General features: G+C 37.9%; 1 protein-coding gene across 4 annotated transcripts in view; it reads left to right on the top strand.

The window, feature by feature from the left end:
• Window positions 1-24,919, top strand: part of LOC149227601 (putative LRR receptor-like serine/threonine-protein kinase At1g56130) — a 322,774-nt gene that overhangs the window by 159,419 nt on the left and 138,436 nt on the right. For 3 of the 4 annotated variants that reach the window (XM_089377830.1, XM_089377829.1, XM_089377828.1), the window contains 3 exons: window positions 22,005-22,076; window positions 22,211-22,285; window positions 22,395-22,466. The exons of the other annotated variant lie outside the window; for it this stretch is intronic. In XM_089377830.1, the coding sequence (XP_089233956.1) occupies window positions 22,005-22,076; window positions 22,211-22,285; window positions 22,395-22,466 (219 nt within the window). The remainder of the gene's footprint in view (window positions 1-22,004; window positions 22,077-22,210; window positions 22,286-22,394; window positions 22,467-24,919) is intronic. 4 annotated transcript variants of the gene reach the window in all.

Below are 24,919 nucleotides of genomic sequence, written 5' to 3'. Positions count from 1 at the left end.
TGATCCTAGTAAGACAAATGTATGTACCGACCTAGGTAAGTTTATCTTTCTGATGGTGATTTCTATCCTATAAGTTTTTTTGTCTCACCGATTCATGTGTATTTCTAAACACGAATGATCGACAAAGATTTTCCCTCTAGCCTCACCCAAAAGTTAGGATGGATATTGTTGTCAGGGTCTTGGATGAGTCCTAGTGTTATTTATCGAGTCTCTATAAAAAGTGATTTGGAAATAATTTTAGATATTTGGTTAGATTATTTTATTACAAGTCATTTAGTCTACTAGATCATATTTTATGTCGTAGAAATGGGTAAATGTTGAGGGTCTATAACAAACGGGTGTTCCCCCTTCATGGGTTAGAAATGTAATATTGCATGTAAATAATATTTTAGCTATAATGCTAAAGTATTAGAGGGTTGGAAAAATTAATAATCCCCTCATGAGTCAATTGCTTAAATTTTCTGGCTAAAATAAATTAAAATGCTAAAGCCAAAAATTTAATTATTTTAGGTCCTACGAAAAATTCAATCCTCCAATATCTAAAATTCGTGGGCTTTTTTAATTTTTGGAGGTCCCCACCCAAGGGAATATTGAAAATTTCAAGATATTTTGGACACTTGGGTCTTAGTAGTTAAGTCAAAGTCAATTTTTTGAGGCAATTAACTCAAAATAATAATTTTTGAGTTAATTAAAAAAAGAAGAAGTGAAATTCGAATTTTCTCAAAAAGTAACTTAATTTCAACGATGATGATTAAAATATCATTTGATCTTCATCAATGGTTGAGATTGCTTTGACGGGGATCAAACCATCTAGTTGTTGGAGAATTTATCTATAAATTAGAGGTTTCTCTCCATTATTTGGATCTAATCGTTGAATCGTGTAATTTCTTTGAGAAATATCTTGTAACCTTTTTTCTAGTTAATAAAACACAAATACTTTGGGGTTTCAGACCATGGTGTTCCTCTTTCATATTTATGTGGTAATAATATAATATTTCTCCTAATATTCTGCTGCTTTTATTTGTATTTGCTGGATAATAGCCTTTGAGGATGGATCTGTGCACAGGTATCTTGCACAGATTTCTGGGTTTTTAAAATATCATTTTGATTTGATAGAACTAATAGGTATATCTATTTCTTGATGATATTATGATTATTTTGAATATCTATTTTTTTAGCAATTAGATCTAAGTGTGCAAAAGTTATCATTTAGGATTTGGGCATTTGGGGAAGTCCTCAGCTGAACCAACTGACTCTCTAATTATAGACTCTAAAGAGCCTACTGTTTTAATTTCTTAAGTCATCTTATAAAATATTTTTGGGTTTGTGCCTCTTTAAAATTTCCAGTTTATTTATAAATTTGTGCATAATTGTTTAGATCTGGCTAATAGAGGGCTTTGATCTGCAGATCTGCTAGATCAGTAGAATATTATTGTAGATTTGTAAATTTCAAATTTTTTAATTCATTGGGGTTTTGGGTATTTCATATTTTTGTGTATACATGCTTTGGGGTTTTGGGTATTTCATATTTTTGTGTATACATGTTTGGGGTTTTTTATCTTTTGTTTGTGCAGATCTGAAAATTGCAGACGATTTTTGTGGATTTTGGACAGAGATCCAGGCCTTGGAGGGCAAGATCTGATCTCCATTTTATTTGCAGGTTGAAGAGAAATTTTAGAAAGATCGTGGGCAATTTTTTCTTAAAGCCTTGAGGCCCTGCGTTGGCCATCTCCAGCCCCCTGTTCCCTTTCCTTCTTCTCGGCCTCCCTTATATCTCCAACCTTACGGCCTCCCTCTCTCCCTCACGGCATCCTCTCCCCCGCTACCTTTTCTCCCTCATCCTCCTCTTGGCCTCCCTCCTTGTTCTTGGCCTCCCCTCCTTCTTCCTTGTCTCCTTTCTCCCCTGCTCCTTTCCGTTCTCCCCTTTCTCCCTTTCTCGGCCTCCTTTACGACCTCCTTATCTCCTTCACCCTCAACCTTCACCCTCGACCCTCACCTCCAGCCTTACGGCCTCCCCTCTTTCTTCCTCTCGGCCTCCTTTTCCTTCTTCTCGGCCTCCCTTTTCTTCCTCTCAGCCTTTCTCATATCCCTCTCGGCCTCCTTCTTTACACTGTCCTTTCCAGCTCTCATCTCTCACCCTCAAGCCTCTCTTCCTTCACCCAGTCTCACCATAAATTTTCACTAAAAATTTTCCTAAAAAATTTACCAAAATTTTAACAAAATTTTTTTGAGTTAGCTTTTGGAATTGAAGATCTTCAGTAACTTGGGCAACTTATCTCCAAGTATCTTCAAGCCCCTAAGGGCTGACTAGTGCACATCCTCTAAACCCTTACTCATTTCATTTATCTGATTGAAAGAAAGACTAATACTAGCAAAGAATTTCAGTTAACTAAAGTTTAGCAACAAATTTAGTTTGCAATCTTTTATTGCAGTACATTTCAGAAATAGAATTATTTTCAGAAACTTTTGCATGCTAATTAACAAATTTTTTAATATTATCTCATTGCTTTTTTTAGTAATTTATTTTTGAGTTTTAAGATCAAATGCATCACTAGATTGGAAATAGTTAAACTAAGGAAATGTTTTTGAATTATTAGTTATCAGTTTGTCATTTGAAGTTTCTGCTGTTACACATAGAAAAAATCTGAATCTTGCATGGTTATAGGACCACTGGTTTAAAATAAATTGTTGGCATTTCCATTTGTTTTAAGAGAAAATTACTAGAACTGATATTTCAAACTTTGCACCTAATTGTTGTGACCTGAGTTTAAACACTTAATTTAATTCCTGAAGTGCATTTGTTTTTACATGCTGATTCAAGTAGGATTAATTTAGTTTTACTTATGCATCTAATGATCTCTAATTGAGTACCTCATACAAATGGATTTTTGAATATAAAGTGTTTTATTTCCAACATTTTACATTGGTTTCCTATTGTGTTTTCAGTAATTACTTGTGCAAACTTCATATTTTAAATTGTTGGTATAAGTATTTGTTTTCACATTAAGATCGTTTTTTTGAGCCTTAAGTTAAAAAAAATTCATAACATACCTAAGAATAACTCATATTTTAGGCCCTCCTTTCGCCATCACATCATTTCACTTTTCATTTGCATACTAAGCTAGTACTTGCACATTAAAATTTTACATCCAAGCATAAGCTTGGTCGATAGAAACATTAAGGGATCAAACTTAGAACAGGCATTTAACTAAAATTAACCAAGTCCCTGCATTTCACATAGTTTTAAGTTTTGCATTTTCATATAAGCTAGTCGAATCATTCAACAGCAGTTTCCCATCCATTAGTTGGACTTTATTTCCTTCACAAGATAGTTGACTCCACAAGGCAGTGGTATCATTTTCCTCAAATCAAATTGAATCCTTCAAAATCTTGCTCAATCTAAACAAGTATTGGTTGCTTAACTGTGTCTCCTAGATTGGTTGTTTCCCAGCTAATCTTCCCTCATTCCATTTCCATAGGGTCTACCCCCCTTAGTCTGCTATTGGGAGAAAACTCAAACAAAGAGATTGGAGATCAATGTGACAACCACCAATCTGAGTTGTTGTCGTGGTACATAGACATTTTGTGCGGCAACAGGTCCCTTGAAGCTCGTGCTGGTCTGCAACTTGAAAATGTTTATGTCCTTTGCCTCAAATTCTAGGCTTGTCCACTTCCTTGAAATTCATGCTAGCGAAGTGTTCCCTTCTCTACATAGAATGCATGCCCTCCTTATTGTACCAGTTGTTGTAATACTCTTCCTCTTGCTGAACTTCACTCTTGGCCCTGTTTTTCCTGTTTTCCAAATCTAATGAAGAATAGTGTGTCTCTTCACTCTCCCTTTCTCCTTTTACTTCTCATCAATCACTAAAATCCCTAACCCTAGATCTCAATGGATGAGATTTAATCTAGCCATATACAGATCAATGGGGCCATGGATTAATTTCACATTGGACCCACTTAAATCACTTAAGTGACTTGTTACCACTCAAAATAGCAATGGGCCTAAGGGGGATCCCTAAAGGGAAAATGCTACAGCAAGGGCAACAAATGGAGACTTAGCCCACTATCACCTTAGCTAAGGCTCCCTTTATTTACGAATTTTCACTGATGGGAGGAAACCTGGTATATTACGGAGTCACCAATGAAGGATAAGTCAATGAAATGATGTGGACTGACCCTAATAATCCCTTTCGTGGAAGAGTTAGAGAGATAAGGCTTGCTTGCTTTCTAAGTAAGGTATAATGTCTTCTAGGGACAGGAACGAAGGATTTCAGGGTTAGGTTTATGGGATATGACTTATGAAGGAACTTCCCAATCCCCGAAAGCCTTATTGTAATTGGTATCCCGGATGGTTCTCGAAGAATTGTCTTTTCAAAGGAACGAGACCACACGGGACCAAAGTGGACCCGGTCTAGGATAGGAGGAATGAGTATGGCAACCAATGATGTTCTTACCCTAGACAAGGTGGGGAAAGGATCAAAGAAATAATTTTCACTTGAAGGTGTCAATTTGATCCTATGAGGTGCTAGCCTTGGGGATACGAAGGTAAAGCTTGATGCCGGATCTAGGGCTTGGCTTTTCTCCCAACTCCACCGTCAAAATGGCTTCAAAACTGGAGCAGACCTTGAGAAAACACCAGCGTAGGAGACCCTAAGAGAGAACTTTTTGGAGGGCTATCTTATCGAGAAATTGATGCCCTAGGTACCCCAACATGGCTATACCTGAATGAAGATGAAACGATGTGATTTTTGGTGACCACCTCTTGGTAGATTAGTGCCTTAGTCTTGGGGGAATGGATTATATGATGAAATATGAGTAGGATTCTTGATTTTTAGTCGAGGAGGCCTCAAGACCACTTCGCTAGCCTTCTAGGTCAAGGAGAAACAATCTTGCAGCTTTTATAAGACCACCAAGCTAGCTCATAAATGAAGAATTAGCCTCTCAAGTAGTCAACTAATAATATATGAATGTCGTAAGGCCCTTTAAGAGGCCTAATGAGGTCGATGGGTGTCATAATGAAGAGTAGGACCCTCAAAAGCAGTGGCCAAGGGGTTGGCCCCTTGTAATAATCTGTGGCACTCCAAATGACATGTGGGGGCACACAAGTGTCCTCATGGGTCTCCAAACAAATTGAAGATGCTTGTAGATCTCCTGCAAGGGATAGGATGATGGTGTAGGTCATGCCACATCATCGTGTGAGTCCTGGAGCATCTTCCAAGTGTATGGTGCAAATATGGGGCCAACTGGGCATGATGGATAAGGTGCATATTCCTCGTCCAATAAGTGAACCACGAGAAATCCCTGAATGGCTGTGGGGATCCATGGAGTTCTATTCGCTGCTTTGGAGGCCCATGGCTCTCAACGCACACTCTAGATGTGCCAATATAGCCCTCTGGAGGATTAGGACCCCGTATAGGGAGACCAAACCCAAGATGGAGACCATTTGCATTCTTGCATAAGATCTAATGCGTCCCCTAGCCTTCTAGTACAACAAGTCATTAGATAGATCAAGTAAACGAGCTTACTAATCATGGACCACAGGTGGGGACTTCATAATGGCATGCCCTTCCATAATGGGCTTCAAGATGTGCCAATGTTTCCTAAACTCCAAATGGGGTTAACCAAAAATCCTATTAGGTGGTTTCTATTTCTAAAGGGGATAATTTATTCAAGGTACATCCTTCAAAATGTGGTGGCATGTGACAGATAGGTGAATGAAGTAAGGGATGAGAAGGGGCAACCCTGGGTCACATGTTGGGGTACAAGGGTAGCTAATAAGAGGGAAGCCCACACTTGGGTTTATAATGTATAGAGGGAGAAATTATGGTACATGAGGTGCCTTGACCTTGATTTTTCCACCCTTATTTATATTCCTTATTCCTTTTTATGATTTTCTTTGATTAACTACTCGGGGCTCAAGGGGTAAGAGCATGATGTATAAGATATAAAAGTGGATACACCATTTAAAGGTAGGGTGTTTCATTGCCCACCAGGGGTTGGGACAATCATGGGTTCCTATATGATGAAGGAGGTTCATTGAACTTGTAGGAACCAGGGTGTTGGCCATGAGGATGGGGTAGAGGTCATGTATTGGCTTTTGTCCATGTGCCAAATGTGTTTGTCCTGAACACCTTTTGCATTTTCCTGTTGAATATGGCCAAATACGATTTTATCATTCTTTTTAGCGGCACCAATCTCTGAGCTTCATTCCAGGCCATGACCCAAGGTGTGGGCAAGGGGAAGGGGAAAACTAACCCTATGTGGACCCAGTAGAGGAATTTGGACCTAGGCGGGAGAAATGATGAATGGGGTGATATAAGTGAATAAGGGAGCGGGACCACACAACCAAAATCAGGGTTTCCCATGAAATACCATCCCTAAAGCCAAATGGTCAGTAAAAGAGATCCCACGGGACTAGGATGCAAGGATAATATCCAAAAGGGGGCTAGGGGATAAGGGCACAAACCTAAACCATCCTTTCCGCTGAATACCCCCATTAAGCCATGCCCAGAAGTGTCCATGATAAGAAAACTATAATACTCAACTACCAAATGACAAGACATACCTTCAGGTTCAGGAGGCCGCCTTCAAACATACGATCATGGCAGATGTGCAAGGGACCACATGGCTAGCTCAGGTGGTGGAGAAATGGCACAATGAGCTAGTTGGTGGCTGCAAGGGGCTGTTGGCTGCTGGCTGAGGACCATCTCAGAGAAAAAATTTCTCCTAGGGATATCACCCACAAAATGGTGGGTAACATCTAGTTCCAACTAGGACGTGAACTCTCAAAAAAGTGGGCGAAGCTACTCGAACGAGAGGTCATGAGAACTCCAACAATCTCTTGGTTAACGTAGACCTGTCACCTACACATATAATATATGGAAGAACACAGAGCAACATGATTTCGTGGCATCTCATGACCGCACATGCTAGCCATAAAATCAACAAAAAATAAAATATGAAAATATGCATCCATCTACCATGAGAAATATCATATGACGTTAGTTCTAATGCAAAATCAACATGTGATGCACCCTACTCTACCATGCATATGATACAATGCCAAGTGCTAGGTATAATCATAGATCCAATGCAACCAACATGTTAGTTGATCAATACAAGAATGCATGCTTCCATGATTATTTTTGAAATCGACTCGTCAATATAAACGGGAATAATGATGCGAGGAGTTATAGGGGTGGGAAGTGGGAAAACAGGTGACCCATATTATATAGAAAGAAGCCCTAGAAGAACAAAAAGACATCAACCGAGAAGATTGAATTTGGTCTCCTAAACAAGAGATAGAAATGTCAATGATCAAGTACATGAATCTTTGATGAAGAGCTATCTCAGGTCTATCACCCTCTAGGTAAGAAGGATTGAATGTCTCGAATGTATTTAAGATGATATTATTTTGGTCATTGGGAAAAAAGGAAATGGACTCATCATTGTATTTGGGGAAAAGCCATGATTCCTTTTTCTTCATAGGGGAAAGCAACTCTTCATCAAGACAAGGGGAATGAACATTATGACAAACCTCTTTTTTCAAGGCAGGGGAGGAACGCTCAAACATGAAGAAAATCCCTTTATCGAGGGCATGGCCTAAGGAAGCATCTTCCTCAATTTCTTCTATATTAGAGCCATCAGAATTTCCCACAATCTTTGAAGGCTCTTCTTTGATTGAATCATCTTGGAACATAAAGAAGAGATCTTTCCAATCACTAGGAAGGGATTCATAAGGACCAACATTGTGATTCAGAAGGGGTGGAGCATTTTCTTCTTGAGATAGGGAGGATTTTTTCTCCTTCAACCGTTCCCGAAAAATGATCTACAAGGTATTTACTACGTGATTTTGATAAAATGCCTCAAGAAGAAGGTCACCGGTAGGACTCTCTTTATATTCACTCTTTGTGTTACGGAGCCTTTCCGATTGTTCACAATAGTGGGAGAAAATCTCTTGGGAGTTATATGTGGCCATCGGTTTCCTGCAAGACTTTTCATATTCCATCATCCCTTCTTGCAATGTCTAAGGGTTATCAGGGTTGAGATGTTCCTCATTATCCTTAGAGGACATGCTTTCCAATTCATGAGTCTCTCCTTTGGCACCATCATTAAAGTATGCATCAATAAGAGGCTTTTCCTGAAGCATAAAACCATATTCAATAACTTCCTCCTCTCAAAGGGGCATATCTAACGTTTGGGATATGTCTTCATGAGATTGGAAACATGGCCCTTCATGCAACATGAAGTGCGTAGTCAACGTTGGAAGAGAGAGAATGCTTTTAGGTTTACATGACTCAAGCCAATCGGTACTTGGTGAAATGGATAGGAAAAAAAATTCCATTTGGTCAAAAGGTTGAGTTATATTTTACTTTGAAAGGTACCTTATGAACCTTACCACGTGGTTGGCTATGGAATGTGGATCCCCATCAAACATTGTCATATTCTTCATGGAATTTGATGAATGATATTTTTGGGTCCCTCTCATATCTATGGTCAACATGTTGTTGGGTCCTTAGTGACCTGGGAGTCGCCAGGGTGAATGAAATTTCATTGGCAATTGTTTGCTTCACCCTACAAGCATTGACTTTGAAGTTCAATGATGAACTAGGGCTTTGTTCTTCCAATGGAGTCACCATTAATGTGATGTTGATATGTCGTATGGTGAAACAAACACACGTTTTGTGTCCTCGGCAATGGTGCCAAAATGTTATCGATCAAACTAGAAGGGGACCTAAGAGGGATTCCTAAAGGGAAAATGCTAGACTAAGGGCAACAAATGGAGACTTAGCCCACTGTCACCTCAGCTAAGGCTCCCTTCTATTTATGGACTTTCGCTAATGGGAGGAGACACGTTATATTATGCAGTCACTGATGAAGGATAATTCAAGAAATGATGTGTACTGACCCTAATAATCCCTTTCCTAGAAGCGTTAAAGTGGTAAGGCTTGCTTGCTTTCTAAGAAAGGTACAATGTCTTCTAGGGAAAGGAAGGGAGGATTTAAGGGTTAGGTTTATGGGATATGACTTATGAAGGAACTTCCCATTCCCTAAAATCCTTATTGTAATTGGTATCCTAGATGGTTTTCAAAGAATTATCTTTTTAAAGGAATGAGACCACACGGGACCAAGTGGACCCGGTCTAGGATAGGAGGAATGAGTATGGAAACCAATGATGTTCTTTCCCTGGACAAAGTGGGGAAAGGATCAAAGAAAGAATTTTCACTTGAAGGTATCGATTTGATCCTATGAGGTACTAGATTTGGGGATGCTATACCAAAGCTTGATCCTGGAGCTATGGCTTGGATTTTCTCCCAACTCCACCATCAGAATGGCTTCAAAATTGGAGGAGACCTTGAGGAAACACCAGTGCAGGATACCCTAAGAGATCAAACTTTTTGGAGGGATATCTTGTTAGGAAATTGATGCCCTAGGTGCCCCAACTTGGCTAGACCTGAATGAAGGTGAAAGGATATGATTTTTGGTGACCACCTCTTGGTAGATCAGTGCCTTAGTCTTGGGAGAGTGGAGTCTATGATGAAATATGGGTAGGATTTTTGATTCTTAGTCAAGGAGGCCTCAAGACCACTTTGTTAGCCTTCTAGGTCAAGGAGAAGAAATATTGCAACTTTTATAATTTGATGTGAAAAGGAGATGTCTTATCAAGGTAAATTTTTTTGATAGAATTACCCCTAGGAGATTTTGTTCACATTACATGGCCCATACATTGATAGATGCTGTAATAGAGACAAAATTTTGCAATTTTAAGCAGTAAATGCATGCACCAATTAGTCCTAGAAATAGCGAAAATCCCAATGGAATGTATATGACAAATTAAACCAAGAATAACATTAAAAGCATGTACTTACATGTAGAAAAGTATATCCAACCATCCACAATTGACAAAAGAGAAGCTCCAATATTAGATGGACCAATATCCACACATCAAAATTCATCCATAAAGATCCAATTCATCCTCTATAAAAAGTGTGAAATTCTTAAGAGAAAGAAGAGATCCAATCCAAAATGATGATGAGATAATGAACTCATCTCACTTGTATTTATACACTAATGAGGAATTCGAACTAGCCTCCTTGGCCTACATAAGCACAAAAATAAAATAATATTCTAATAATCCAACTTTTGGTGACAAGCCCACCAAACTAGCTCATAAATGGAAGAATAAGCTTCTCAAGAGGTCAAACAATAATCTATGCATGTTGTAGGGCCCTTTAAGATGCCTAATGAGGTCCATGAGTGCCATAATGAAGATTATGACCCTCAAAAGCAGTGGACAAAGGGTTGGCCCCTTGTAATAACCTGTGGTGCTCGAAATGACATGTGGGGACACACAAGTGTCCTCGTGGGTCTCCAAAAAAATAGAAGATGCCTGTAGATCGCTTGCAAGGGATAGGATGATGGTGTAGGTGATGCCACATCATCGTGCAAGTCTTGGATCATCTACCAAGTGTATGGTGCAAATCTAGGGCTAGCTGGGCACGATGGATCAGGTGCATCTTTCTCATCTAATAAGTGAACCACGTGCAAGCCCTAAATGGTTGTGGGGATCCATGGAGTGTGATCTGCTGTTGTGGAGGCCCATGGTTCTAAACAAACATCCTACATGTGCCAATGTATCCCTTTGGAGGATTAGGACCCCGTATAGGGAAACCAAACCCAAGATGGAGACCATCTATAATCCTGCATAAGATCCAATGGGTCCCCTGGCCTTCCATTACAACAAGTCATTAGAGAAATCGAGTAAACGATCTTACCTATAGTGGACCACAGGTGAGGACTTCATAATGGCTTGCCCTTCCATAATGGGCTTCGAGTTGTGCTAATGTCTTCTAAACTCCAAATGGGGTTAACAAAGAATCCTATTAGCGGGTTTCTACTTCTAAAGGGGATAATATATTCAAGGTGCATCCTTTAAAAGGAGGTGGCATGTGATAGATAGGTGAATGAAGTAGGGGATGAGAAGGGGCAACCCTAGGTCACAAGCTGGGGTACAAGGGTAGCTAATAAGAGGGAAGCCCACACTTGGGTTTATAGTTTATAGGAGGGACCAATCATGGTACATGAGGTGTCCCGACCTTGATTTTTCCACCCTTATTTATATTCCTTTTGCCTTTTTATGATTTTCTTTGATTAATTGCTTGGGGCTCAAGGGGTAAGAGCATGATGTATAAGATATAGCAGTGAATACCCTATTTAAAGCTAGGGTGGTTCATTGCCCACCAGGGGTTGGGACAATCACGGGTTCCTATATGATGAAGGAGGTTCATTGAACCTGTAGGAACCAGGTTGATGGCCATGAGGATGGGGTAGAGCTCATGTATTGGCTTTTTCCCATAGGCTAAATGTGTTTGTCCCGACCATCTTTTGCATTTTGTGGTACATTTTCCTGTTGATTGTGGCCAAATATGCTTTTGTCTTTCTTTTTAGCTTCATCAACCTCCGGGCTTCATTCCAGGCCATGAACCAAGCTGTGGGCAAGGGGAAGGGGCAAGCTAACCCTATGTGGACCCTGTAGAAGAATGTCGACCCAGGTGGGATAAATGATGAATGGTGTAATAATGAGTGGAAATAGGGTAATATAAGCGGATAAGGGAGTGGGACCACGCAACCCAAATCATGGTTTCCCATGAAATAACATCCCTAAAGCCAAATGGTCAGTGAAAGAGATCACATGGCACTAGGATGCAAGGTTAATATCCAAAAGGGGGCTAGGGGACAAGGGCACAGAGCTAACCCATTCTGTCCATTGAATCCCTCCATTAATCCATGCCCAAAAGTGTCCATGATAAGCAAACTGCCATATTCAAATACTAAGTGACAAGGCATACCTTCAGGTTCGGGAGGCCTACGTTCAAACATACGATCATTGTAGATGGGCAAGGGACCACATGGCTGGCTCAGATGGTGGAGAAATGGCACAATGAGCTAGCTAGTGGTTGTAAGGGGCTATTCGCTGTCGGCTGAGGACCATTCTGGAGAAATTTTTTCTCTTAGGGATATCATCCACAAAATGGTGGGTAATATCTGGTTCCAACTGGGACGTGATCTCTTGAATAAGTGGGCGAAGCTACTCGAACAGGAGGTCACGAGAACTCCAACAATCTCTTGGTTACCATAGACCTGTCACTTGCACATATAATATATGGAATAACACGAAGCAACATGCTTTTGCGGTGTCTCATGATCGCACATGCTATATGTTAGGTCATAAAATCAACAAAAAATAAAATATGCAAATATGCATCTATCTACCATGAGAAATATCATATGACGTTAGTTCTAATGCAAAATCAACATGCGATGCACCCTACTCTACCATGCATATGATACAATGTCAATCGCTAGGTATAATCTTAGACCTAATGCAACCAACATGTCAGTTGATCAATACAAAAATGCATGCTTCCATGATTGTTTTTGCAATGGACTCGACAATATAAATGGGAATAATGATGCGAAGAGTTATAGGGGCAAAAGGTGGGAAAATAGGGGACCCATATTATATAGAAAGGAGCCTTAGAATAACGGAAAGACATCAACCAAGAAGATTGAATTTCATCTCTTAACCAGGAGATAGAAATGTTAATATATCTCAGGCCTATCACCCTCTAGGTAAGAAGGATTGAATGTCTCGAATGTATTTAGGATGATATTATTTTGGTCATTGGGAAAACAAGAAATGGAGTCATCATTGTATTTGGGCAAAAACCATGATTCCTGTTTCTTCATAGGGGAAAGCAGCTCTTCATCAAGACTAGGGGAATGAACATCATCACAAACCTCTATTTCCAAGGTAGGGGAGGAACACTCAAACATGAAGAAAAATCCTTTATGGGGGGCATGGCCTAAGGAAGCATCTTCCTCAAATTCTTCTATATTAGAGTCATCAGAATTGCCCACAATGTTGGAAGGCTCATATTTGACTGAATCATCTTGGAACAAAAGAGACCTTTCCAATCACTAGGAAGGGATTCATAAGGACCAACATTGTTATTCAGAAGGGGCGAAGCATTTTCTTCTTTAGATAGGGAGGACTCATTAGGGAAATTTTGAGGTCTAAAATGGGCCTACCAAGGAAATTATAAAATAATAGTGGAAATAATAAAATAAGATTAGATTACCTCATCAAATTTCAACTCATATTTTCAACATATCTCCCAATGGGTTTACTCAAATTTCAAGTTGAAACACTCGTTACATGAAAAATTTAATCCCTCATCCAAGGAGTACCCATGTTGCATCTAACGAGTACTGTTGCTCGAAATTTGAGTAAAATATTAGGGAGATAAGTTGAAATACGAGTTGAAAAAGTAGTTTTATTATTTCATTATTTTTTAATTTTTTTACTTTTTTACTCCAAAAATGGTGAATCATCCCCTATGGTTGACATCATCATCTTGAATCTTATTGGTTCTTATAAAGTTTATTTTGGTTGTACATTTTTCTTAGGAGGCCCATTTTAGACTTCAAAATTCCCCTAATGTTTCTTCCTTCATCCGTTCCCGAAGAATGATCTCCAAGGTATTTACTACATGATTTTGATAAAATGCCTTAAGAAGAAGGTCATTGGTAGGACTCTCTTTATATTCACTCTTCGTGTTATAGAGCCTTTCCGATTGCTCACAATAATGGGAGAAAATCTCTTGGGAGTTATATGTGGCCATGAGCTCCCTGCAAGACTTTTCATATTCCATAATCCATTCTTGCAATGTCTGAGGGCTCTCGGGGTTGAGATCTTCCTCAATATCCTTAGAGGGCATGCTTTCCAATTCATGAGTCTCTCCTTTGGCACCATCATTAAAGTATGCATCAATAAGAGGCTCTTCCTCAAGCATTAAACCATATTCAATAACTTCCTCCTCTCAAACGGCCATATCTAACATTTTGGATATGTCTTCATGAGATTGGAAACTTGACCCTTCATGCAACAAGAAGTTCATAGTAAACATTGGAAGAGAAGGAATGCTTTTAGGTTTACATGACTCAAGCCAATCAGTACTTGCGGAAATGGATAGGACAAACAATTCCATTTGGTCACAAGGTTGAGTTATATTTTGCTTCGAAAGGTACCTTATGAACCTTACCACGTGGTTGGCTACGGAATGTGGATCCCCATCAAACATTGGCATATTTTTCATGGATTTCGATGAAGGATATTTTGGGGTCCCTGTCATATCTATGGCAGGAATATATGTGGTCAATGTTAGCACTCCTTAATTTCCTTAAGTTGTAGGAAGGAAGCTCAAAGGTAACCACAAACCACTTGTAAGCTAGAATGTAGCCCTTCTAGCTTTATAGAGGGCTCTTTCTATATGATTTCAGTCAATGAATTGGCTTGAGTAGTTTGGATTTCAGTCTAGCTATGATGATAAAAGGATAATTTTAAGTGGTGGCTTGAAGGTAAGTGAAGGAAGGAAAGCCCACTTTGAACAAGCTCATCTTTTTTAATGATTCAAGTGAATAAGGGATAATGATGATATCTTGAGCAAGGGCAAGATAGGAAACTCTATTGGTAATTAAAAAATTTCGTTGTAGTAATGGATGATTATAAAATCAGAGGTGACAAGATGAGCGTCAAACTAGGATGAATTCAAATTTCCTTTAGAAGAATAAGAGATTCATGAATGTTCAATAGATACAAAGCAAAGAAAAAAGTGAATTCTGCAAATTCTCTTATCTGAGCATGAAGAACTATTTTAGTATCACAAAAACATAAGTAATAACAGTAATAGAGAAAAAACACATACCAACTGATATCTGACACGCGAATACCTGGCCAAAATACCCTTGGCCTTCTTCTATTCACTTAAGAAATATTTGAAAATACAAAATACAAGTCTTTGCTTCCAGCACTAATCAATCAACAACCAATCAATCCTTTCTAGCTTGAAACATTTAGCATTAAATAGAATTACAACCTCCAAAAATCCCATGTCCATATACAATGATTCTTTGATCCATGAGGTGGGTCGAATTGATTACAAAAGTAGTAACTTAAACATATCTATAGTGTTTTTCTTTTAGTGGAAAAAACAAAAACTCACTTAGATCTTATCATACTATCCTATCTTCTAGCTAATGTCCCATCCATTCAGTTTATCTTCATCGCTAGCATCACAATAGCAAGGTCTAAATCTGATGAGTTGGAGTGGGACCCATCTGATGTCTCAAACATTTCAAAAATTCAAATTCACAAATCAAATTTCAAAAAAACTTCATAATTCTGGCAGCAAGAAATTTTAAAAATGGGTCTCCCAATAACACCTGTAACTCCCAAACGGTAGCACTTGTGTAAAATATGAGATACATTTTTTTATATCAGCTCGTTTTGAAGAAAAACCTCTCTTCGTTCCTTCAAATTATTCCCCATCGCCTCCGAAACTGTTATGTAAAATCATGACTAAAACAGGAAAATACAGTCTGAAAAATAGGCCTTAAATATGAAGTCGAATCTCCAAATCCATGGCACTTGTGAACAAATTGGAGAAGTTTATTTTTCTTTGGTCTGTTCTTGAGAAATACCTCTTTCATGTTTTTGAAATTCTACGCAAACTCTTCAAAAACATCTTCTGCAAAACAATGGCTAAAACTGGCGATTTACACAGTCCGAAAAATATGCTTTGAAGATGCATTCGAATATCCCTATCCATGACACATGTAAAAAAATGGGAAGAGGTTATTGTTATTTGGCCCATCCTTGAGAAAATCCTCTTTCAGTTTCCTAAAATTTTCCTTTATGTGATTGGAAACGGTTCTGCAAAAGGATGACTAAAACAGAGTATTTGTGCAATGCTGGGGCAGCTAATCCAAGTAGCCCTCCATGCTCTGTATGATTTCACACCTCCTCTGGAAAAATGGATCAAATGGGTAGGCTTTAAATGGCTTTGTGATGGTGTAGAACTCTTTAATTAGGCTCTACAAATCTTGCAAACCTCGTAAATGGTTGATACCCACTTGCACAGTGACCATGACTCCCATTAACTTGACACTGCTTCCTGCTTTTGGTGAACCCTTGATGAAAAAACTTGACAATGAAGGATAGTGACCTTTGAGACTATGATCGAAGCAGTGGTCATATGCTCAACTTATTAAAAAACTGAAAATTAAAGGACATGCAAAATACATTTGACGATGAAAACTACTTACCCTAACAGTCAACATGTTGTTGGGTCCTTAGTGACATGGGAGTCTCCTGGGTGAATGAAATTGCCTTAACAAATGGTTGCTTCACCCTATAAGCATTGACTTTGAATTTCAATGAAGAAATAGGGCTTTTTTCTTCCAATGGAGTCACCAATAATGTTATGTCGATATGTCATATGGGGAACCAAACACATGTTTCGTGTCCCCGACAACGGCACCAAAATGTTACCTCTCAAACTAGCAGGGGACCTAAGGGGGATCCACAAAAGGCAAATGCTAGACTAAGGGCAACAAATGAAGACTTATCCCATTGTCACCTCAGCTAAGGCTCCCTTCTATTTACAGACTTTCACCGATGGGAGGAGACTCCGTATATTATGGAGTCACTGATGAAGGAATAGTCAATGAAATGATGTGCACTGACCCAAATAATCCCTTTCTTGGAAGAGTTAGAGAGATAAGGCTTGCTTGCTTTCTAAGAAAGGTACAATGTCTTCTAGGGAAAGGAAGGGAGGATTTAAGGGTTAGTTTTATGGGATATGACTTATGAAGGAACTTTCCAATCCCTAAAATCCTTATTGTAATTGGTATCCCAGATGGTTCTCGAAGAATTGTATTTTCAAAGGAATGGGACCACACAAGACCAAGTGGACCAGGTTTAGTATAGGAAGAATGAGTATGGCAACCAATGATGTTCTTACCCTAGACAAGGTGGGGGAAGGATCAAAGAAATAATTTTCACTTGAAGGTGTCGATTTGATCCTATGAGGTACTAGCCTTGGGGATGCTAAGGAAAAGCTTGATCCAGAGCTAGGGCTTTTCTTTTCTCCTAACTGCGCCATCAGAATGGCTTCAAAATTGGAGGAGACCTTGAGGAAACACCAGCATAGGAGACCCTAAGAGATCGAACTTTTTGGAGGGCTAACTTGTTGGGAAATTGATGCCTTAGGTGCCCCAACTTGGATAGACCTGAATGAAGTGAAAGAAAGTGATTTTTGGTGACAACCTCTTGGTAGATCAGTGCTTTAGTCTTGGGAGAATGGATTTTATGATGAAATATGAGTAGGATTCTTGATTCTTAGTCAAGGAGGCCTCAAGACCACTTCGCTTGCCTTCTAGGTCAAGGAGATGCAATCTTGCAGCTTTTATACTTCGATGTGCATAGGAGATGGCCTATCAAGATCAAATTCTTTAATAGAATTAACCCTAGGAGATTTCTTTCACATTACATGGCACATACATTGAGAGATGCTATAATAGAGACAAAATTCCACAATTTTAAGCAGTAAATGTATGTAACAATTAGCCCTAGAAATAACGAAAAATCCCAGTCCAATGTATATGAAAAAGTAAAACAAGAATAACATTAAAAGCATATACTTACATGTAACAGAGTATATTCAACCATCCACAATTGACAAAAGAGAAGCTCCAAGATAAGATAGACCAATATCCACACAACAAATTCATCCATAAAACTCCAATTTAGCCTCTAGAAAAAGTGTGAAATTATCAAGAGAGAGAAGAGATCCAATCCAAAGTGATGATGAAATAATGAACTCATCTCACTTGTATTTATACACTAATGAGGAGTTTGAATTAGCCTCTTTGACGTACATAAGCCCCAAAAATAAAATAATGTTCTAATAATCCAACTTTTGGTGACAAGACCATCAAACTAGCTTATAAATGAAAGAATAAGCCTCCCAAGAGGTCAAATAATAATATATGCATGTCCTAGGGCCCTCTAAGAGGCCTAATGAGGTCCATGGGTTCCATAATGAAGAGTAGGACCCTCAAAAGTAGTGGATAAGGGGTTGCCCCTTGTAATAACCTATGGTGCTCTAAATGACATGTGGGGGCACAAAAGTGTCCTCATGAGTCTCCAAACAAATTGAAGATTCATGTAGATCACCTGCAAGGGATAGGATGATGGTGTAGGTGATGCCACATCATCGTGCAAGTCTTGGATCATCTACCAAGTGTATGGTGCAAATTTGGGGCCAACTGGGCATGATGGATTAGGTGCGTCTTCCTCGTCCAGTAAGTGAACCACGAGCAATCCTTGAATGGTTGTGGGGATCCATGGAGTTCTATTTGTTGTTGTGGAGGCCCATGGCTCTCAACGCACACCCTACATGTGCCAATGTAGCCCTCTAGAGGATTAGGACCTCGCATAGGGAGACCAAACCGAAGATGGAGACCATCTGCAATCCTACATAAGATCCAATGTGTCCCCTAGCCTTCTAGTACAACAAGTCATTAGAGAAATCGAGTAAACGAGTTTACCAATCATGGACCACATGTGGGGAATTCATAATGGCTTGCCCTTCCATAATAGGCTTTGGGATGTGCCAAAGTCTCCTAAACTCCAAATGGGGTTAACCAAGAATCCTATTAGGTGGTTTCTACTTTTGAAGGGGATAATATATTCAAGGTACATCCTTCAAAAGGTGGTGCCATGTGACAGATAGGTGAATGAAGTAGGGGATGAGAAGGGGAAACCCTAGGTCACATGCTGGGGTACAATGGTATCTAATAAGAGGGAATCCCACACTTGGGTTTATAATGTATAGGAAGGAGCAATCGTGGTACATGAGGTGCCCCGACCTTGATTTTTCCACCCTTATTTATATTCCTTTTGCCTTTTTATGATTTTCTTTGATTAACTACTCGGGGCTCAAGGGGTAAGAGCATGATGTATAAGATATAGTAGTGAATACCCCCTTTAAAGGTAGGGCGGTTCATTGCTCACCAGCGGTTGGAACAATCATGGGTTCCTATATGATGAAGGAGGTTCATTGAACCTGTAGGAACCAGGTTGATGGCCATGAGGATGGGGTAGAGCTCATGTATTGGCTTTTGCTCACGTGCTAAATGTGTTTGTCTCTTCCATATTTTGCATTTTGTAGTACATTTTCCTAGTAAATGTGGCCAAATATGCTTTTATCTTTCTTTTTAGTTGCATCAACCTCTGTGCTTCATTCTAGGCCATGACCCAAGGTGTGGGCAAGGGGAAGGGGCAAGCTAACCCTATGTGGACCCTATAGAGGAATGTCGACCCAAGTGGGAGAAATGATGAATGGGGTAATAATGAGTGGAAAGAGGGTAATATAAGCGGATAAGGGATCAGGACGACACAACCAAAATCAAGGTTTCCCATGAAATACCATCCCTAAAGCCAAATGGTCAGTAAAAGAGATCCCACGAGACTAGGATGCAAGGTTAATATCCAAAAGGGGGCTAGGGGACAAGGGCATAGACCCAACCCATTCTCTTCATTGAATCCCCCCATTAATCCATCCCCAGAAGTGTCTATGATAAGCAAATTACATTACTCGACTACCAAATGAGAAGGCATACCTTCAAGTTTAGGAGGCCCACCTTCAAACATACGATCATGGCAGATGGGCGAGGGACCACACGGCTAGCTCAGGTGGCAGAGAAATGGCACAATGAGCTAGCTAGTGGCTACAAGGGGTTGTTGGTTGTCAGTTGAGGACCATCTTGGAGAAAAAAATTGTCCTAGGGATATCACCCACAAAATGGTGGGTAACATGACCCAAGTTTATAAAGTCACACTCACTTTATAAAATGTCACTTTTAAGTCATTAATTAAAAATGTACACTTCTCAACTTTATAAAGCTAGGGAGTGAAATGTGCTTGGTCACTTTTAGATGCTAGCCACTGCCAATGCAGAAGTACCTCCGAGCTATCAAAAATTGACAAAAATAACCATATTCAATATTGTTCTCCACGCCATAATCCATAGGGTTTATTCAGTACGGGTTTCTCTCTTCAACCACCATAAAAAAAATTCCAATATTAGTTTTAATTTTCTTATAAGTTCCCAAATACATTACATCATATTTCATTTAACTTTATTCATTTTACATAGATAAAAATTCATTTCCTAGACTTGTTTTGCTTAGTCACAATTCTAGAAATTATTTAACATTCTTTAAATAAACCATGATTATCATTACTACTATTTATTTAAGGTTCTTTAACTTTAAGGTGCTTCAGTGTCATATCATTACTTGGGTTGCTATATTGCTTAGAAAACCTTGAATTTACATTCTTGTATTAGAAATTACATTTGGAAGTTAACATATTGAACTTTGTTTGATATCAATTACAACAGTTTAAAAACATGGTTTCCTCCACTTGTTCAAATGTGGAATTGCCCTTAAAAAATATTATTTAAACAAAATTTGATTCATATATCCATATAATCATAAATTAGTTTATCTAAATCAAATCTAATTGATGCACTATTTTGTTTAATAATATTCAAATGTACTTGTATGGCACATCAATCCAAGCATTTTCTAATGTGTTGAATTATTTAAGTCTCAAAGTCATATCTTGTGTTGGATTTAAGTTATTTGTAATTCATAGAGTAAATCGTTGCATTATATAATTATCATCATTAACATTTACTTACTAAGTCTAAAGCTCTTCAATGATAAATATTCGAGACTTAGCCTCATTCTTCTAGGAATAACCCCATGGCCTTAAAAGAGTCAGCCAAATTGTACTAAGGTGACAATGGTATTTTCTCGTAGGATTACCTCAAGGTTGCATCCATGGATTTAGTGTTTTATTATTGAGTGCGATTAAGTGCGATTTGGGGAGATAACAGGCCCACAAAAACATAAAATAAATTTTTAAACATCCTTTCATTAACATTTGGATGTACAAACATATTCTTTTAATATACATGTAAAATATGTTGAATTCTGTGATTATCTTAATTAGAAAATGGAAAGGTTATCTAAGACTCACCATTCAACTTTTTATTTTCTTGCCAAAAAACATTTGGTGTTTTCTCTTTGTAGGAGAGTCATGAATGTGGCATGATATATCTTCTTTTGTGGTAAGGTATCTTGTCGATTACCAAAAAAAATAAAGCAGTTCTATTCATTTTTAATATTGATTTTTTTTTGGTGTAAAAGAGGTTATTAAAACGTTTTTGCAGCATTCTTGTTGAAAAACTCTATATATTCATATTAATGCTTTTGTAAAATGTTTTTAAATAATGGAATAATCAGAAAAATTAATGTCTATCATTTTTATGATCTTCAACATGCATGAAGTCTAGTGATGAATCTGGCTATAAACAAAAGCAGTTGAAAGGCGAAACAAAGACACTTTCTGAATTGCATGGGTCCTAACTGGTTGAAGGGGTGTCTTCTTTAAAGAAACATTCTCGTCAAAAGAATCCATCTGAAGATAGTGATCATTTGGAAAGGCACAAGTCATGTGATATTGCTGAAGATCATGAAAAGGATTTAAATTTTAAGCCTTTAAAACTTGATGAACCTAATGTCATATCATACATCAGCCTAAGGCTTACTTTATTTGTAATGAACTTATACACACTTGGTACCATAGGCTGTTTGTAGAGGCATCCATATACATAGCGAAAAACAAGGAACTAATGATCTTAGACTATTTTTAGTCTCGTGGACCTTAAAATAGCATTTCATTTCATTATGAAACTATGATGAACTTGGTCAGTATTTATATGTATGTATAAGAATTATGCTGAACCTGGATCCTTCTAACCAACTGTAAACAATCTTATGTTCTGTAAATATTAATTTGTCAGTGTATTGTGTTTTCTTAAAATGTTATATGGTATCCTAATTTTTAATATATAAAACTCATAAAGTTATACATTACTTTATTACATTGGTTCATACAGTAGTTCTTCTCTATCTATCGTAATTTTAATGTACCGCTGCAAAACACACATGCCATCTAGACATTTATCCATTTATTTTTCACATTATTCTATGGCTTGCACACGATGCTGAATCAAAGGGCTATGCAGGAGGCTACAGGGGAATGCTTTCAAGGGTCCAATTCCTTCAAGATTTTCCAACTTAACCTCTTTGACAAATCTGTATGTATTTGTTTCAACATTCACTGGCATGTTTGCTACTACTTTTTTCAACTTGAAATGCAAGTAAATTGGTTCATAAATTGACATTAAAAGTTCACTATTTGTTGACATATATTTGGTATGCATTTTGGCAGGAGAGTAAGTGACATAACGTGGCCAGGTGTCTCGTCGTTGTCATTCTTAAAAAACTTGAAGAAATTGACTACACTGTAAGTGAAATAGCCTCTCGTGCTTATAAACCTTAACTTAATGCAAGCTATTCAACCTTGCTGCTCATCTTCTAAACAATAAGATTCTAACATTTCACGTCTTGTGCAGAGTGCTAAGAAACAACATGATTTCTGGTGAAATTCCTTCATACATTGGAGAATTTACTGGGCTACAAAGTTTGTAAGCCACTTTTGTTTATTGTTCTTATATTTTCTTGGATTATAGCTTTCTCTCAACCACTCTCATAACTTTGGAAGCCCTAAAATAATCATATTAGACATTCAATAGTTTAATGAAAATAATTAAATTGGTCTCTCGGAATATATGTGGAGTTGAGGATAAACTGTCCCACATACGCAATCAGATGATGGCATACATAAACAAATAGGAAATAGACTATTTTATAGTAGAAGAAACCGACTTTTTTTAATATAACTGCCTATAGGATTACGCTGGTGGAAACAAACAAATTTTATACGCACTTCGTGAATTTAAAAGAACACGAAATTATGAAAACCATATTTACAGAATTGTATATACGTTGTTTCACACATAAAATCGAAAACCTTTTTTCTTTTCTTTTATGTTTGTGTGTAGCATAGCAGTCACTTCTTTTTCTTGTGTTGTAAAAGGAAGGGATCCATTGTGTGGAAGATATATATAGATTTCCAACAGAACTTTTCTTTTTGGTTTTAGTTAAGAAGGGTTTCTATTACTTCAGGCGATTGCTTGAGAGAGTTGAATGTCATATCTTGGAAAGGGAGAATCTACGTTCCCAGAGACTTTGGATTGTATGTAATTGTTGCTAAATCCCTAGGTTATTTCTCGAGAACAGGATGGCCCAAGGGTTGATTAAGGCATTCCATTACCAGACCCTAACTTGGGGTAAATGGTTAATGGCTACTTTGCCAATGATTCTTTCTTGATTGTCATGGAAGAAAAATGCTTATAATGGAATGGATTCCTACAAATATTCTATGAAACTTGAAGTTCCAAAGATTCAAAAGGGAAAAAATCAATGCCTTCGGTAGTAATAATCATATTCCTGGTTGGCTCTAATCTCATGTATGGGCTTTAATTCAGCATCACTGAGTGTTCACTTTTCTTTGCAAACCTCACCTAAGGAGTTGTGGGATAGATTGATCCAAAGAATTTCCAAAAAAAGGTAGATAAATGGATTAAAAGCTAGTGACTTTGGCTGCCAAGTTTGAAATTTGTGCCAAAGTTTGGGTTCCTACTCATTTTGTACTATTATTTATGTTGGTTCAGATCTTTTAATGCTTATTGAAGATTGAAGAATTTTTTGAGGAATTTGTTTCTGGCCTATTAACTAGTGTTAATAATATTGGCAGTATTTCACGAAATATCACGAATATCTTTTCAGGCAAACGATAGTTCGGCAAGTAAATATTGTGATATTTTCATATTTGAAAATATCGCGATATTTTGAAAATCTCAGCTAAATATCGCGATATTTTGAAAATCTTAGCTAAATATTGTCATATTTTGAAAATCTCGGCTAAATATCATTATTTCTTTATATGTTTAAAAATCTGAAGAAAAAAAAGTGATTTTTTATATTTGCCAATATTTTGCTGATATTTTCGTTGATATTGCCGAAAATATGTTTTCAGGACCCTCGCCGATATTTTTCCGAGAACGATATTATCAACACTGCTATTAACCATCAGCCTATGGGTAACCCCCATGGAAAATCCCCCCCACTCCCCCCCCTATTTGATCCAACTTGCTAGCTAGCAGCCCCACATTGATCCATAGATGGCCACTCTCAGATGCCTCTTAGCCACTCTCCAATCAAAGATTATTTTCCTCTACCCAATTCACCTGATGAAAGTGGGTCTTCAAATATGAGGTATGCAATCCATTTTCGTATCAAGTTGTGACAACTAAATATGGCGCACAAATAGAATAACCAAGAGACTTGGAATATAAAGTAATTCATTGAGGATAAATAAATAAGTATATTGAATAATGTATGAGAGAATTGATATGATGATACAAATGAGGGCCGCGTACATATACTTAGGTAGGATACTCTTTCATGAACAGTGATGTCCTTTGAGACATGTCCTTTCATAATTATTAATTATTATTATTATTTTATACATATTTATGTTCATAACATTGTCTTCCCATTTAGAAATGTTTTGTCTTCAGAGCATAGTTATGGAAAGGCTTGTCATTTTTCCTAGCTTGTACTGTTTTTGCATCACTCTTTGTTGTGGACTTATAATACCCTCAACCCTTTAGCAGATAGACACGACTGTGAGCTAATAATTTGTTGGACCACAACCATATCACCTAATGATGGTTTGATATAATTGTTCATGTGTAATGTTCCAGATATAATTTTTGCAGAATTTTTTTTCAAAAAATGAAACCTCTAATTTTATAACGATATGCACAAATTAAACCACTAATTGAACTGCAAAAACTGGAACAAAATTCTACAACTGAAAAATAAACAACACAAGCATGCAAGAATCTCAGTGTTATTTTATTACATCAAATATGCTGGCACAAGAACAAGAATATGGCTAAGGAAATGACCTCCCACAAACATCTGCTCCAAGCTAAATCCGGACTCCAAAATAACTAGAAACTAATGATAT

This window comes from Pinus tabuliformis, chromosome J (assembly GCF_031772625.1).
Source record: "Pinus tabuliformis cultivar Carrire ecotype Pingquan chromosome J, CPIR1, whole genome shotgun sequence".
Lineage (NCBI taxonomy): Eukaryota > Viridiplantae > Streptophyta > Pinopsida > Pinales > Pinaceae > Pinus > Pinus tabuliformis.
Note: the sequence above shows the minus strand (reverse complement) of the source record. Positions and strands in the feature narration are given on the sequence as shown.